At 48.2% G+C, this 14,460-nt stretch overlaps 1 protein-coding gene across 5 annotated transcripts in view; it reads left to right on the plus strand.

Moving 5' to 3' along the window:
* Positions 1-14,460, plus strand: part of LOC142470814 (bestrophin-2-like) — a 61,793-nt gene that overhangs the window by 19,532 nt on the left and 27,801 nt on the right. For 4 of the 5 annotated variants that reach the window (XR_012789339.1, XM_075577567.1, XM_075577566.1 and 1 more), the window contains exons 2-3: positions 4,816-5,001; positions 5,758-5,852. Coding sequence is in view for 4 of the 5 variants with exons in the window: in XM_075577567.1 (XP_075433682.1) it covers positions 4,850-5,001; positions 5,758-5,852 (247 nt within the window). In the remaining variant the exon portion in view is untranslated. Of the gene's footprint in view, positions 1-4,812; positions 5,002-5,757; positions 5,853-14,460 lie in introns of all 5 variants that reach the window. The other variant, XM_075577569.1, reaches the window with a different exon arrangement.

Raw genomic sequence — 14,460 nt, forward strand, 5'->3', positions numbered from 1 at the left:
GCCTTATTGCCCTGTAACATGTTACTGCAGTAACCCGGCACCTGAGTGCCTTATTGCCCCTGTAACATGTTTTTGCAGTAACCCGGCTCCTGAGTGCCTTATTGTCCCTGTAACATGTTATTGCAGTAACCCGCCTCCTGAGTGCCTTATTGCCCCTGTAACATGTTATCGCAGTAACCCGCCTCCTGAGTGCCTTATTGCCCTGTAACATGTTACTGCAGTAACCCACCTCCTGAGTGCCTTATTGTCCCTGTAACATGTTATTGCAGTAACCCGCCTCCTGAGTGCCTTATTGCCCCTGTAACATGTTATTGCAGTAACCTGCCTCCTGAGTGCCTTATTGCCCCTGTAACATGTTATTGCAGTAACCCGGCTCCTGAGTGCCTTATTGCCCATGTAACATGTTACTGCAGTAACCCACCTCCTGAGTGCCTTATTGTCCCTGTAACATGTTATTGCCGTAACCCGCCTCCTGAGTACCTTATTGCCCCTGTAACATGTTATTGCAGTAACCCGCCTCCTGAGTGCCTTATTGCCCTGTAACATGTTATTGCAATAACCCGCCTCCTGAGTGCCTTATTGCCCCTGTAACATGTTTTTGCAGTAACCCGGCTCCTGAGTGCCTTACTGCCCCTGTAACATGTTATTGCAGTAACCCGCCTCCTGAGTGCCTTATTGTCCCTGTAACATGTTATCGCAGTAACGCGCCTCCTGAGTGCCTTATTGCCCCTGTAACATGTTATCGCAGTAATCCGCCTCCTGAGTGCCTTATTGCCCCTGTAACATGTTATCGCAGTAACCCGCCTCCTGAGTGCCTTATTGCCCCTGTAACATGTTATTGCAGTAACCCGCCTCCTGAGTGACTTTTTGCCCCTGTAACATGTTATTGCAGTAACCCGCCTCCTGAGTGCCTTATTGTCCCTGTAACATGTTATCGCAGTAACCCGCCTCCTGAGTGCCTTATTGTCCCTGTAACATGTTATCGCAGTAACCCGCCTCCTGAGTGCCTTATTGCCCCTGTAACATGTTTTTGCAGTAACCCGGCTCCTGAGTGCCTTATTGCCCCTGTAAAATGTTATCGCAGTAACCCGCCTCCTGAGTGCCTTATTGTCCCTGTAACATGTTATTGCAGTAACCCGCCCCCTGAGTGCCTTATTGCCCCTGTAACATGTTATTGCAGTAACCTGCCTCCTGAGTGCCTTATTGTCCCTGTAACATGTTATCGCAGTAACCCGCCTCCTGAGTGCCTTATTGTCCCTGTAACATGTTATCGCAGTAACCCGGCTCCTGAGTGCCTTATTGTCCCTGTAACATGTTATTGCAGTAACCCGCCTCCTGAGTGCCTTATTGTCCCTGTAACATGTTATCGCAGTAACCCGGCTCCTGAGTGCCTTATTGTCCCTGTAACATGTTATTGCAGTAACCCGGCTCCTGAGTGCCTTATTGTCCCTGTAACATGTTATCGCAGTAACCCGCCTCCTGAGTGCCTTATTGCCCCTGTAACATGTTTTTGCAGTAACCCGGCTCCTGAGTGCCTTATTGCCCCTGTAACATGTTATTGCAGTAACCCGCCTCCTGAGTGCCTTATTGTCCCTGTAACATGTTATCGCAGTAACCCGCCTCCTGAGTGCCTTATTGCCCCTGTAACATGTTATCGCAGTAACCCGCCTCCTGAGTGCCTTATTGCCCCTGTAACATGTTATTGCAGTAACCCGCCTCCTGAGTGACTTTTTGCCCCTGTAACATGTTATTGCAGTAACCCGCCTCCTGAGTGCCTTATTGTCCCTGTAACATGTTATCGCAGTAACCCGCCTCCTGAGTGCCTTATTGTTCCTGTAACATGTTATCGCAGTAACCCGCCTCCTGAGTACCTTATTGCCCCTGTAACATGTTATCGCAGTAACCCGCCTCCTGAGTGCCTTATTGCCCTGTAACATGTTATTGCAGTAACCCGCCTCCTGAGTGCCTTATTGCCCCTGTAACATATTATTGCAGTAACCCGCCTCCTGAGTGCCTTATTGTCCCTGTAACATGTTATTGCAGTAACCCGCCTCCTGAGTGCCTTATTGCCCCTGTAACATGTTATTGCAGTAACCTGCCTCCTGAGTGCCTTATTGTCCCTGTAACATGTTATCGCAGTAACCCGCCTCCTGAGTGCCGTATTGCCCCTCTAACATGTTATTGCAGTAACCCCCCTCCTGAGTGCCTTATTGCACCTGAAACATGTTATTGCAGTAACCCGCCTCCTGAGTGCCTTAATACCCATGTAACATGTTATCGCAGTAACCCTCCTCCTGAGTGCCTTATTGTCCCTGTAACATGTTACTGCAGTAACCCGCCTCCTGAGTGCCTTATTGCCCCTGTAACATGTTATCGCAGTAACCCGCCTCCTGAGTGCCTTATTGCCCCTGTAACATGTTATCGCAGTAACCCGCCTCCTGAGTGCCTTATTGTCCCTGTAACATGTTATCGCAGTAACCCGCCTCCTGAGTGCCTTATTGCCCTGTAACATGTTATCGCAGTAACCCGCCTCCTGAGTGCCTTATTGCCCTGTAACCTGTTACTGCAGTAACCCGCCTCCTGAGTGCCTTATTGTCCCTGTAACATGTTATTGCAGTAACCCGCCTCCTGAGTGCCTTATTGCCCCTGTAACCTGTTACTGCAGTAACCTGCCTCCTGAGTGCCTTATTGTCCCTGTAACATGTTATCGCAGTAACCTGCCTCCTGAGTGCCTTATTGCCCCTGTAACATGTTATCGCAGTAACCCGCCTCCTGAGTGCCTTATTGCCCCTGTAACATGTTATCGCAGTAACCCGCCTCCTGAGTGCCTTATTGCCCTGTAACCTGTTACTGCAGTAACCCGCCTCCTGAGTGCCTTATTGCCCCTGTAACATGTTATCGCAGTAACCCGCCTCCTGAGTGCCTTATTGCCCCTGTAACATGTTATCGCAGTAACCCGCCTCCTGAGTGCCTTATTGTCCCTGTAACCTGTTACTGCAGTAACCCGCCTCCTGAGTGCCTTATTGTCCCTGTAACATGTTATTGCAGTAACCTGCGTCCTGAGTGCCTTATTGTCCCTGTAACATGTTATCGCAGTAACCTGCCTCCTGAGTGCCTTATTGCCCCTGTAACATGTTATCGCAGTAACCCGCCTCCTGAGTGCCTTATTGCCCCTGTAACATGTTATCGCAGTAACCCGCCTCCTGAGTGCCTTATTGCCCTGTAACCTGTTACTGCAGTAACCCGCCTCCTGAGTGCCTTATTGCCCCTGTAACATGTTATCGCAGTAACCCGCCTCCTGAGTGCCTTATTGTCCCTGTAACCTGTTACTGCAGTAACCCGCCTCCTGAGTGCCTTATTGTCCCTGTAACATGTTATTGCAGTAACCTGCCTCCTGAGTGCCTTATTGTCCCTGTAACATGTTATCGCAGTAACCTGCCTCCTGAGTGCCTTATTGCCCCTGTAACATGTTATTGCAGTAACCCGCCTCCTGAGTGCCTTATTGCCCCTGTAACATGTTATTGCAGTAACCCACCTCCTGAGTGCCTTATTGCCCTGTAACCTGTTACTGCAGTAACCCGCCTCCTGAGTGCCTTATTGCCCCTGTAACATGTTATCGCAGTAACCCGCCTCCTGAGTGCCTTATTGCCCCTGTAACATGTTATCGCAGTAACCCGCCTCCTGAGTGCCTTATTGTCCCTGTAACATGTTATTGCAGTAACCCGCCTCCTGAGTGCCTTATTGCCCCTGTAACATGTTATCGCAGTAACTCGCCTCCTGAGTGCCTTATTGTCCCTGTAACATGTTATTGCAGTAACCCGCCTCCTGAGTGCCTTATTGTCCCTGTAACATGTTATTGCAGTAACCCGCCTCCTGAGTGCCTTATTGTCCCAGTAACATGTTATTGCAGTAACCCGGCTCCTGAGTGCCTTATTGCCCTGTAACATGTTATCGCAGTAACCCGCCTCCTGAGTGCCTTATTGCCCTGTAACCTGTTACTGCAGTAACCCGCCTCCTGAGTGCCTTATTGCCCCTGTAACATGTTGTCGCAGTAACCCGCCTCCTGAGTGCCTTATTGCCCCTGTAACATGTTATCGCAGTATCCCGCCTCCTGAGTGCCTTATTGCCCTGTAACATGTTACTGCAGTAACCCGCCTCCTGAGTGCCTTATTGCCCCTGTAACATGTTACTGCAGTAACCCGCCTCCAGAGTGCCTTATTGCCCCTGTAACATGTTTTTGCAGTAACCCGGCTCCTGAGTGCCTTATTGCCCCTGTAACATGTTATCGCAGTAACCCGCCTCCTGAGTGCCTTATTGCCCCTGTAACATGTTATTGCAGTAACCCGCCTCCTGAGTGCCTTATTGTCCCTGTAACATGTTATCGCAGTAACCCGCCTCCTGAGTGCCTTATTGTCCCTGTAACATGTTATCGCAGTAACCCGCCTCCTGAGTGCCTTATTGTCCCTGTAACATGTTATCGCAGTAACCCGCCTCCTGAGTGCCTTATTACCCCTGTAACATGTTATTGTAGTAACCTGCCTCCTGAGTGCCTTATTGCCCTGTAACATGTTATTGTAGTAACCCGCCTCCTGAGTGCCTTATTGCCCCTGTAACATGTTATCGCAGTAACCCGCCTCCTGAGTGCCTTATTGCCCCTGTAACATGTTATTGCAGTAACCCGCCTCCTGAGTGCCTTATTACCCCTGTAACATGTTATTGTAGTAACCTGCCTCCTTAGTGCCTTATTGCCCTGTAACATGTGATTGTAGTAACCCGCCTTCTGAGTGCCTTATTACCTGTGGCTTATATTTTCAGGGCTTTTCCTGCGGTGTGACGCTCTGCGGGTGATATGACGATCACTTACTCCAACCGTGTGTCTAATGCCCGGTTTGGGGGCTTTTACAGGCTTTTGAGTATCTGGAAGGGGGGTATTTTCAAACTCTTCTACGGGGAATTCCTTGTCTTCATCCTGTTGTACTTCATATTCAGCCTCACATACAGGTGAGATGCTCGGCAGCGCTCTGTTAAGGGAGCGATGCTCTGCAGGTGTCTGGCAGGGAAAGCAGTTAAGGGAGCGACACTCTGCAGGTTTGGAAGGGAGCGATGCTCTTCAGGTTGGGCAGGGAGTGACGCTCTGCAGATTGGGCAGGTAGTGATGCTCTGTAGGTCTCTGTCAGGGGAGGGATTAAAGCAATGATGCTCTGCTGGTTGGGCAGTGAGCGACACTCTGCGGGTTGGGCAGGGAGTGACACTCTGCGGGTTGGGCAGGGAGTGACACTCTGCGGGTTGGGCAGGGAGTGACACTCTGCGGGTTGGGCAGGGAGTGACACTCTGCGGGTTGGGCAGGGAGCGACCCTCTGTGGGTTGGGCAGGGAGTGACGCTCTGCGGGTTGGGCAGGGAGCGACACTGTGGGTTGGGCAGGGAGCGACACTCTGTGGGTTGGGCAGGGAGCGACACTCTGCGGGTTGGGCAGGGAGCAACGCTCTGCAGGTGGGGCAGGGAGCAACGCTCTGCGGATGAGGCAGGGAGCGACGCTCTGCAGGTTGGGCAGGGAGCGACGCTCTGCAGGTTGGGCAGGGAGCGACGCTCTGCGGTTAGGCAGGGAGCGATGCTCTGCAGGTCTCTGGCAGGGAGAGTGGTTAAGGGAACGACCCTCTGCTGGTTGGGCAGGGAGCGGCGCCCTGCAGGTTGGGCAGGGAGCGACGCTCTGCAGGGTGCGTGCATGGTGTCACCGGTCCCCATGTCTGTCCCCTCAGGTTATTTCTGTCCGAGGATCAGAGACGTCAATTTGAGAAAGCGTCAATTTACTGTAACAAGTACTCTAGCCTCATCCCCGTGTCAATCGTACTGCGTGAGAGACAGCATCTATAGACTCTGTCTCTGACTCTGTCTCTGACTCTCTCTCTCTGACTCTCTCTCTCTGACTCTCTCTCTCTGACTCTCTCTCTCTGACTCTCTCTCTCTGACTCTCTCTCTGTCTCTCTCTGTCTCTCTCTGTCTCTCTCTGTCTCCCTCTGTCTCTCTCTGTCTCTCTCTGACTCTCTCTGTCTCTCTCTGTCTCTCTCTGTCTCTCTCTGACTCTCTCTCTCTCTGACTCCCTCTGTCTCCCTCTGTCTCCCTCTGTCTCTCTCTGTCTCTCTCTGTCTCTCTCTGTCTCTCTCTGTCTCTCTCTGTCTCTCTCTGTCTCTCTCTGTCTCAGGGGACGAGTCACAAAGCAGTGATAAGTGGTTTTGTGGGTGATAAATGCCCTTATAGCTTGCTATAATGGCTTTGTTACGCCCCAAAACAGTCAGAAACAAAAAATTCGTCCGATATGGCAAAAAAAAAGGCAAAAGCGCCATTTTTTTGCCAGTAACAGTTATTCACAAAGTTTTGATAAGTTTATCGGTGTCTAAGAACTCGTAAGATTTTTGCACCAGCTAAAGGCTGCGCCAAAAAAGATTGTGAGAATCATAAAAGCATGTTCAGCTCAACCCCGCTACAACGCAGTCTGCACAGTATTGATACCAGAGGCTGGCGGGGGTCTTCGAGTGGTCCCCTCGGGTCTCCGGGGCCCCACGAGTGTCCGAGAGTCCCCGCTGGCCTGCGGTGCCAATCCGGTGCCCCCCCAAAAAATGTGCACTCCACAAACAAGATTGAGAGATGCATCAAAGCATGTATTTGTATTTTTTCTGCACAGCATTGATACCAGAGGCCGGCTGGGGTCTCTGGGTGGTCCCCGGGATCTGGGGGCATCCAGGTGGTCCCCGCTGGTGTCCGGGTGCCCCACGGGTGTCCATAGGCTCTCGGGTGGTTCCATCGGGTGGTCCCCGCAGGTGTTTGGGGTTCCCCGCTAGCCTGTGGTACAATCCTGTGCCCCCCCTCAAAAAAAAATTGTGCACTACATTCAATTAAATACATCCCCTCTTCCCCCCTCCCCCGCCGCCCCAAACCCTCCCCTCCTCCCAAATACATAAAGTACTGTAATGGGCACTACTATAATTAGCAGATATGTATAATAGTGCAATAGTGCATTTAACCATTTCAAAATTAAACATTAGCCGGCATAAAGTAAATAAAACTTGCACTTACCCCTGCCATGATGAAGGCTGTCTTCATCCTCATCACCATCCTTGTCCTTGCAACAGCACAGTAACAAAAATGCCAACGCATGGCCCCTAACCCCTTTATCACCTTAGCGGTTAGTAACCGCTGTGACGGGAGCTGTGCGACAGGCTATTAATAATACACCAAAATATATACTATATATATAACTGGGTTGAACTGGGACGAGACTTAGATATGATAAAATATAATTTATTCCTTGATAAAGGTGAACACACAAAATATACAAATAACAGGCAAAATATGGACAATTACTTAAAGATGGAAATGATGAAACAGTCACATCTGGACTGGCAGTTCATACAGCAATCTTCATAATCCCAAGACACGAAAAGCCATGAAAGACCTTGCATGAAGACATGCAGCACATTAAAACTTTGCATGAAGACATTTGAGTAAGGGAAGACTCTGACTTAAATACCATGTCAAACTCATCTCTTAACCCTAGATGCCGAAAAGGCTAGAAAAAGTCTTTGAAGCTTTTTGAAGCCGCTTTTGGCTTCCATTGAAGTGTGAAGTATCACATTTAAAAAAACATTCAGTTTCTTGGTTCCTGTCTCCAACATAAACAATTAGGCAATTTAGCCTTTGATCACCAGTCTTTTGTACATTCTAGCAGGATGTCCTTCCTGCTCATTACCATAACAGAGGGAGTTTGAAGTTTTCACAACAGATTCAAAATCCCATATACACTGTAAATAACTTCATAACTTCAGTTTAGTAATACTTACTGGCACGCGAGACATATTAATACATTCCGTCACACATGACGCTCCCAATGAGACTAAATATTACTGAGTAATACTAAAATTAAGAGAGATATTAATATATGGCTCTTAGTATCTGTTAGATATCAAGTGTTTAGAATCATTAGTTCGGGCTCGGTCCCACGAATACACATATGTAATTTTTAGCACGTTCAGCCGAGGACATCACATAATATTCTTATATTTAATAAGGTCACCTATTCTGATATCCCCTTGGTAACCACACCCCTGGCCCCATTCAAGAAATCCTTTGAAGCAGGGACCCCTGGGTAGTGGACATTTGTCACCGGTGTTATGTTTATTCTTGCAGGATACCTTGGTTTGTAAGTGTGAGATTTAACGCTCCCAACCCACTCTAGCTTCCTGCAAACAGGTAGAGTGGCTGGGCCTTTGATCAGGGCTGTTTCCTACCCATTTGGTCGCTCTCCTGACTATTTGCATTTAGTAGGCAGGCATCTTTGAGGGTAATTTAAACAAAGGGCTAGAATCACTGTTTTAACATTAACCCTTTCCCTCCCACAGCAACCCCAGTGTATGTGTGGGTACAAACACTAGGATGACACAATACAGTTGCACAGGGGAATAAGCATTTGGATATTGAAGTGAGGTAAAAACACATTACTGGACCTCAGTCCAGTTAACCCCTTGCTTCCCTGATGAGGGTAGAGGGTGGCCAATTGGGGTGTAACCCCTTTAATCCCGGGCCAAATCCTCTCGATCGTCACAACCGCTATAGTAATTAAGGGGTTAACCCACCCTCCCCAGCTAAACACCCACCCTACCCCCACACACCACTCCAGCTACCCATTGATTGGCACAGTGTTAAAGCATGCCCATATAATAAGGGAGTACTTTGAATTTGATATTGTTGATGGTTTGTTTATTTTTTAGGTTGACCATTGACTGTGATAGTGTTAAATCATGCCCGTATTATATGGGCATGATGTACCACTGTGCCACTCAATTAGTTTATTGTCATTTGTAATGTGTTTTATTTTAGGCCTGTTTTTTTTTCTTCTTCCCTATTTATTGCTATAGTGGCAAAGCATGGCCATATTATATGGGCATGCTTTAACACTGTGCCAATCAATAGGTAGAGGTTGGGGGTTCTTGAGCCGGGGTGGGTGGTTAGGCCTTCCGGGTGGGTAGCGGGGAAGGGTGGGTTAAACCCTTAATTACTAAAGTGGTTACTAACCGCCAAGGTAATTAAGGGGTTAGGTAACATTAGTTTGTATTTTGTATTGTACTGTTGCTGCCCATGGAGGACAAGGACGGGGAGGAGGATGAGGAAAGCCTTCATCCTGGCAGGGGTAGGTGAAGGTTTTATTTACTTTATGCTGGCTAATGTTTTATTTTTAAATGGTCAAATGCACTATTATCCATATCTGGATAATAGTAACTTTGCCCAATACTGCACTGTATGTGTTGGGAGGGGTGGAAGGGGGGGTGTATTTATTTGAATGTAGTGCACAATTAGTTTTTTGGGCACAGGATTGGTACCGCAGGCCAGCAGGGACCCCCAAACACTCGTGGGGCCTCCAGACACTAACGGTGACCACCCGGAGGCCCCCGGACAACCACAGGGACCCCCTGAGAACCCCTTTAATCCTGGACCAAATCCTCTCGATCGTCACAACCGCTATAGTAATTAAGGGGTTAACCCACCCTCCCCAGCTAAACACCCACCCTACCCCCACACACCACTCCAGCTACCCATTGATTGGCACAGTGTTAAAGCATGCCCATATAATAAGGGAGTACTTTGAATTTGATATTGTTGATGATTTGTTTATTTTTTAGGTTGACCATTGACTGTGATAGTGTTAAATCATGCCCGTATTATATGGGCATGATGTACCACTGTGCCAATCAATTGGTTTATTGTCATTTGTAATGTGTTTTATTTTAGGCCTGTTTTTTTTTTCTTCTTCCCTATTTATTGCTATAGTGGCAAAGCATGGCCATATTATATGGGCATGCTTTAACACTGTGCCAATCAATAGGTAGAGGTTGGGGGTTCTTGAGCCGGGGTGGGTGGTTAGGCCTTCCGGGTGGGTAGCGCGGAAGGGTGGGTTAACCCCTTAATTACCCTATTTCCTCAATTCTAAGACGCACCTTTTTTTCGATTTTCACATGTCTGAAATCGGGGTGCGTCTTAGAATCGATGTATTTTTAAAAAAAAAGTGTCTACAGTACAAACCCCCTCTTTTCACTTAACATGTTTCAGGAGAGGTCCCATGTCAGCGGAGGACGAAGTGTGCGGCGGCGGGAGAGGTCCCGTGTCTGCAGATGGTTGAAGATGGACAGCGGGCGGGAGTGCGGTGGGACAGGTCCCAAGTCTGCAGGTGAATGAAGATAAGAAGACAGCGGGCGTGCGGTGGCGGCTAATAGATCATAATAGCAGGAGCAGAGCGGCATAGGGGAACGGCTTGGAAGGTGCACACAGTAACACCAGAAGTTGACCGGTGTCTGACTTCCGGTTACAGTGTGCACCTCCCAAGCCATTCCCCCTATGCCGCTCTGCTCCTGCTCAGCTCTCCTGCTATTATGATCTCCTGCCGCCGCACCCCACCGCACGCCCGCTGTCTTATCTTCATTCACCTGCAGACTTGGGACCTGTCCTGCTGCCGCACACCCACCCGCTGTCCATCTTCAACCATCTGCAGACGTGGGACATCTCCTGTCGTTGCCGCCCGCTTCATCCTCCGCTGACATGGGACCTCTCCTGAAACATGGTAAGTGAACAAGTAATTTCCCTCGATTGTAAGGGCCAAATCGATGGCGCGTCTTACAATCGAAGGCGTCTTACAATCGAGGAAATACGGTACTAAGTGGTTACTAACCGCCAAGGTAATTAAGGGGTTAGGTAACATTAGTTTGCATTTTGTATTGTACTGTTGCTGCCCATGGAGGACAAGGACGGGGAGGAGGATGAGGAAAGCCTTCATCCTGGCAGGGGTAGGTGAAGGTTTTATTTACTTTATGCTGGCTAATGTTTTATTTTTAAATGGTCAAATGCACTATTATCCATATCTGGATAATAGTAACTTTGCCCAATACTGCACTGTATGTGTTGGGAGGGGTGGAAGGGGTGGTGTATTTATTTGAATGTAGTGCACAATTAGTTTTTTGGGCACAGGATTGGTACCGCAGGCCAGCAGGGACCCCCAAACACTCGTGGGGCCTCCAGACACTAACGGTGACCACCCGGAGGCCCCCGGACAACCACAGGGACCCCCTGAGAATCCCTGGACACCTGCATGGACCACCCTAGGACCCCAGGACACCCACGGAGAACACCTGGAGGCCCAGGAACACCCACGGACACCACCTGGAGGCCCCTGGACACACGCGGGGACCACCCGAGGACCCCTGGACACGCGCGGGAACCACCCGGAGGCCTCCGCCGGCCTCTGGTATTAATGGTGAAAAATATGGCGAGATTTTGTACACCGATAAACTTATCACAGGTTTGAGAATAGCTGTTACTGGCAAAAAATGGCGCTTTTGCCATTTCTTGCCCTATCGGATGATTTTTTTGTTTCTGACTGTTTAGGGGCGTTAAAAAGCCATCATAGCACGATACTGCACTTTTATCACTGCTTTGTGAATAGCAGATCAGGCAGTATCACGCTGTAAGGGCATTTATCCCCAAATAAACCCCTTATCACTGCTTTGTGATAGGCCCCTCTGTCTCTCTCTGTCTCTCTGTCTGTCTGTCTCCACTCTTTCATTCTCTCTTTCTCTCTCTCTCTCTGTATTTCTTTCTCTCTCTCCTTTCTCTCTCACTCTTTCTTTATCTCTCACTTTCTCTCTCTCACTTTCTCTCTCTCACTTTCTCTCTCTCTCACTTTCTCTCTCTCTCACTTTCTCTCTCTCTCACTTTCTCTCTCTCTATCCTGAAACTAGGGTCACGTTTGAAGTATGAATAGCTTCAGTTAGCTTTAACTCATGTCTTCCCTCTTCCAAAGCATCACAAGTCCTTAATGTCTTTCTTAACTTTATTGCAGAAATAGAAAACAACGGGTACTTGTAGGTGTAGTGTGAGTAGAGAGTGCTTCTCTATGTGGAATTCTTCTATGAGGTGGACTACGGTAAGACAGAAAGGCCTTATCAGGGGTGGATGCAGACAGGTCTGTACTCACTGTGATCTTAGGTGGAAAAGGAAGTGAGGGGCAAGGATCACACTAGAAGGGCAGTGAGACTATACTAACTGTCAGCAAGAACAGGGGGGAATGGGAAAGCCCATTCTCAGCTAGGAGAATAGGAGCTACAGGCAACCAACACAGACTGTGTAAACAACATGTAACAATAATGTTGTTTTTGCACATGCAGCAAGCTGCTGTGACAGGGAAATTAACAGGCAGCCAACTAGAGAGAAATTAATCCCATAAGCTGTAAAGGGGAACAGAGGAATATGGAATCTAGTTCCAGGACACTCCCCGTCTGGTTTCTGGAGATACCACTATATTCCTGGAATATGTGGAACATATGTGCAGTACAACAAACATAACAATGCAAAGTTCATGTCCACATAACGATGGGATACTGGCCGGTACCACCAGCTTGAAGTCCTTTGGCCATCTCGGTAAGGGAGGCCAGGTGGATGCACAGCTGTAGGTTAGCTTGATGCACCACAATGTCTCTCAGAGTCCACGGAACTGGTAGTCAGTTCTTCCTTGTTATAGTTCGATTGCGTTTCTGTGCAGTACATTAGTGAGTAGCATGGATACTTGAGGCCTTATCTCCGTGTCCTTCTCAGGATCCACGAGTTCAAAAGCACCAACTGGGGTTGATGGCGTTTCCGCGGGCTATGTAAGAATCATTGGTCCTGTGAGCCACGACGTGTTCGGTAGTTGCGCTGCAGGCACTGATCTGGTGGCATGGTCTGTAGGATTTTGATCTGTGGGCACGTGGTGCCATTGTTCTGGTTGGGTTGACTTCCTGATTCTTTCTACACGGTTGGTCACTGAAGGGGTTAAAATTATATGTCAGCTCTACATGTCTCAGGGATTGAAAGGGTGAATATAATCTGCTAGCTTTATCTTTCTTATACAGGCTGTTCCAGTACTGAGAGAATTAACTCACTATGCTAGTTGTCATCTTTATTTACTTCTGTTGTTCTGTTTGTCTTTTATACAATAGCACAAGAGCAGTAAGAGGTCCCAAACAATACAGCTGCATGCCCTTGATAAACATTCCCTGTATTTCTCTTTGAAATGTACAAGTAAAAACTGCTGGCCAAACACAAGCAAGATGTAATGTTTTACTAATGCTTTGTCCAAAGACACAGATACATAACCTCTACAGAAACTTGTTATTTCTCATTGTTAAACATGATATGTTATGTATTAACATGCCCTTAGTTTTTTTGTATAAATGTTGGGGCACAACTGAATAAACTTTGAAGTGTGGAAGCAGCAGCCCTGTTGTCTGACTCCTCTCTTCCCAAGCTCGTATTTGTCTGTGTTTCGGAGACTGCTTAACCAGTGCTGTCCAAATCACCCTAGGTTGAGTAAAATGATCCCTACAAAGTGAAAAGTAACCCTTTCAGTCACGTATACTGTACGTAGAATTTTCTTTTCTTGTTGCATATGTAGCCCAGAACCACCTTGCTATCTGTGTAGAATCTGACAGCATCTGGTCTGCAGCCCATCTTGTTTTTGATAAGTTCTGCCAGTTCTACCGCTAACACTGCGTCACATAGCTCGAGTCTGGGTATAGTGTTGTCGGCTTGTGGCGCTAGCTTAGCCTTGCCAAGGATGAACCTGATATGGTAACTTCCACCCACGTCCATGGTTTTTAGGTAGGCCACCGCTGCTATAGCCTTTGTGGAGGCATCTGAGAACACGCAAAGCTCTTTGCTGTGTGCAGCGGTGAGAGATATAGGTGAGTAGGGGCGTGGGATCTGAAGTTGCTCGAGGGTCTTCAAGGAATACTTCCACGTTTCCCACTCTTTCCGTTTTTCTGGAGGTAGTGGGATGTCCCAGTCCTGCTTCTTGAAGGACATTTCTCTAAGAAGAGACTTGCTTTGTATAGTGTCAGGAGCTACGAATCCTAGCGGATCATAAAGACTGTTAACAGTGGACAGGACTCCGCGTCGGGTGTAGGGTTTTTCCTCGATGGCTACCTGGAACGTAAATGTATCTGTTTTAAGATTCCAGCTTATCCCCAGGCTCCGCTGTATGGGAGGCGTGTCGGCCCCCAGGTCCAAATTCTTGAGATCGTTTGCATTATCGTCTGCGTGGAACGCCTTCATCAGTATGGCACTATTGGAAGCTATTTTGTGCAATCTTAGGTTGGCGTTTGCTAACATCTTTTGTGTCTCTTTGTTAACTGCCGTCAGGAGGTTGTTTTCTCCCTGGACATGATGAAGAACAGTCTCTTTTGTCCTTGTAAATCCCTTTGTGAAATGTCTCTGTGACGGTTTCCTTTTTGACGTGTGAGATGACAGTCTTTTTGCCACCGTGGCTTCATCTGCAGGGCGCAATCTTTTGCGGCTATGCCAGCCGTTGGAGCTGGCTGCTTTGCCACTTGGTATTCTGCGGAGAGGAACAACTCTACGTCTTAGCCGTGCAATTGCTCGCG

The sequence above is a fragment of the Ascaphus truei genome, chromosome 20 (genome assembly GCF_040206685.1).
Source record: "Ascaphus truei isolate aAscTru1 chromosome 20, aAscTru1.hap1, whole genome shotgun sequence".
Taxonomy (NCBI): Eukaryota; Metazoa; Chordata; class Amphibia; order Anura; family Ascaphidae; genus Ascaphus; species Ascaphus truei.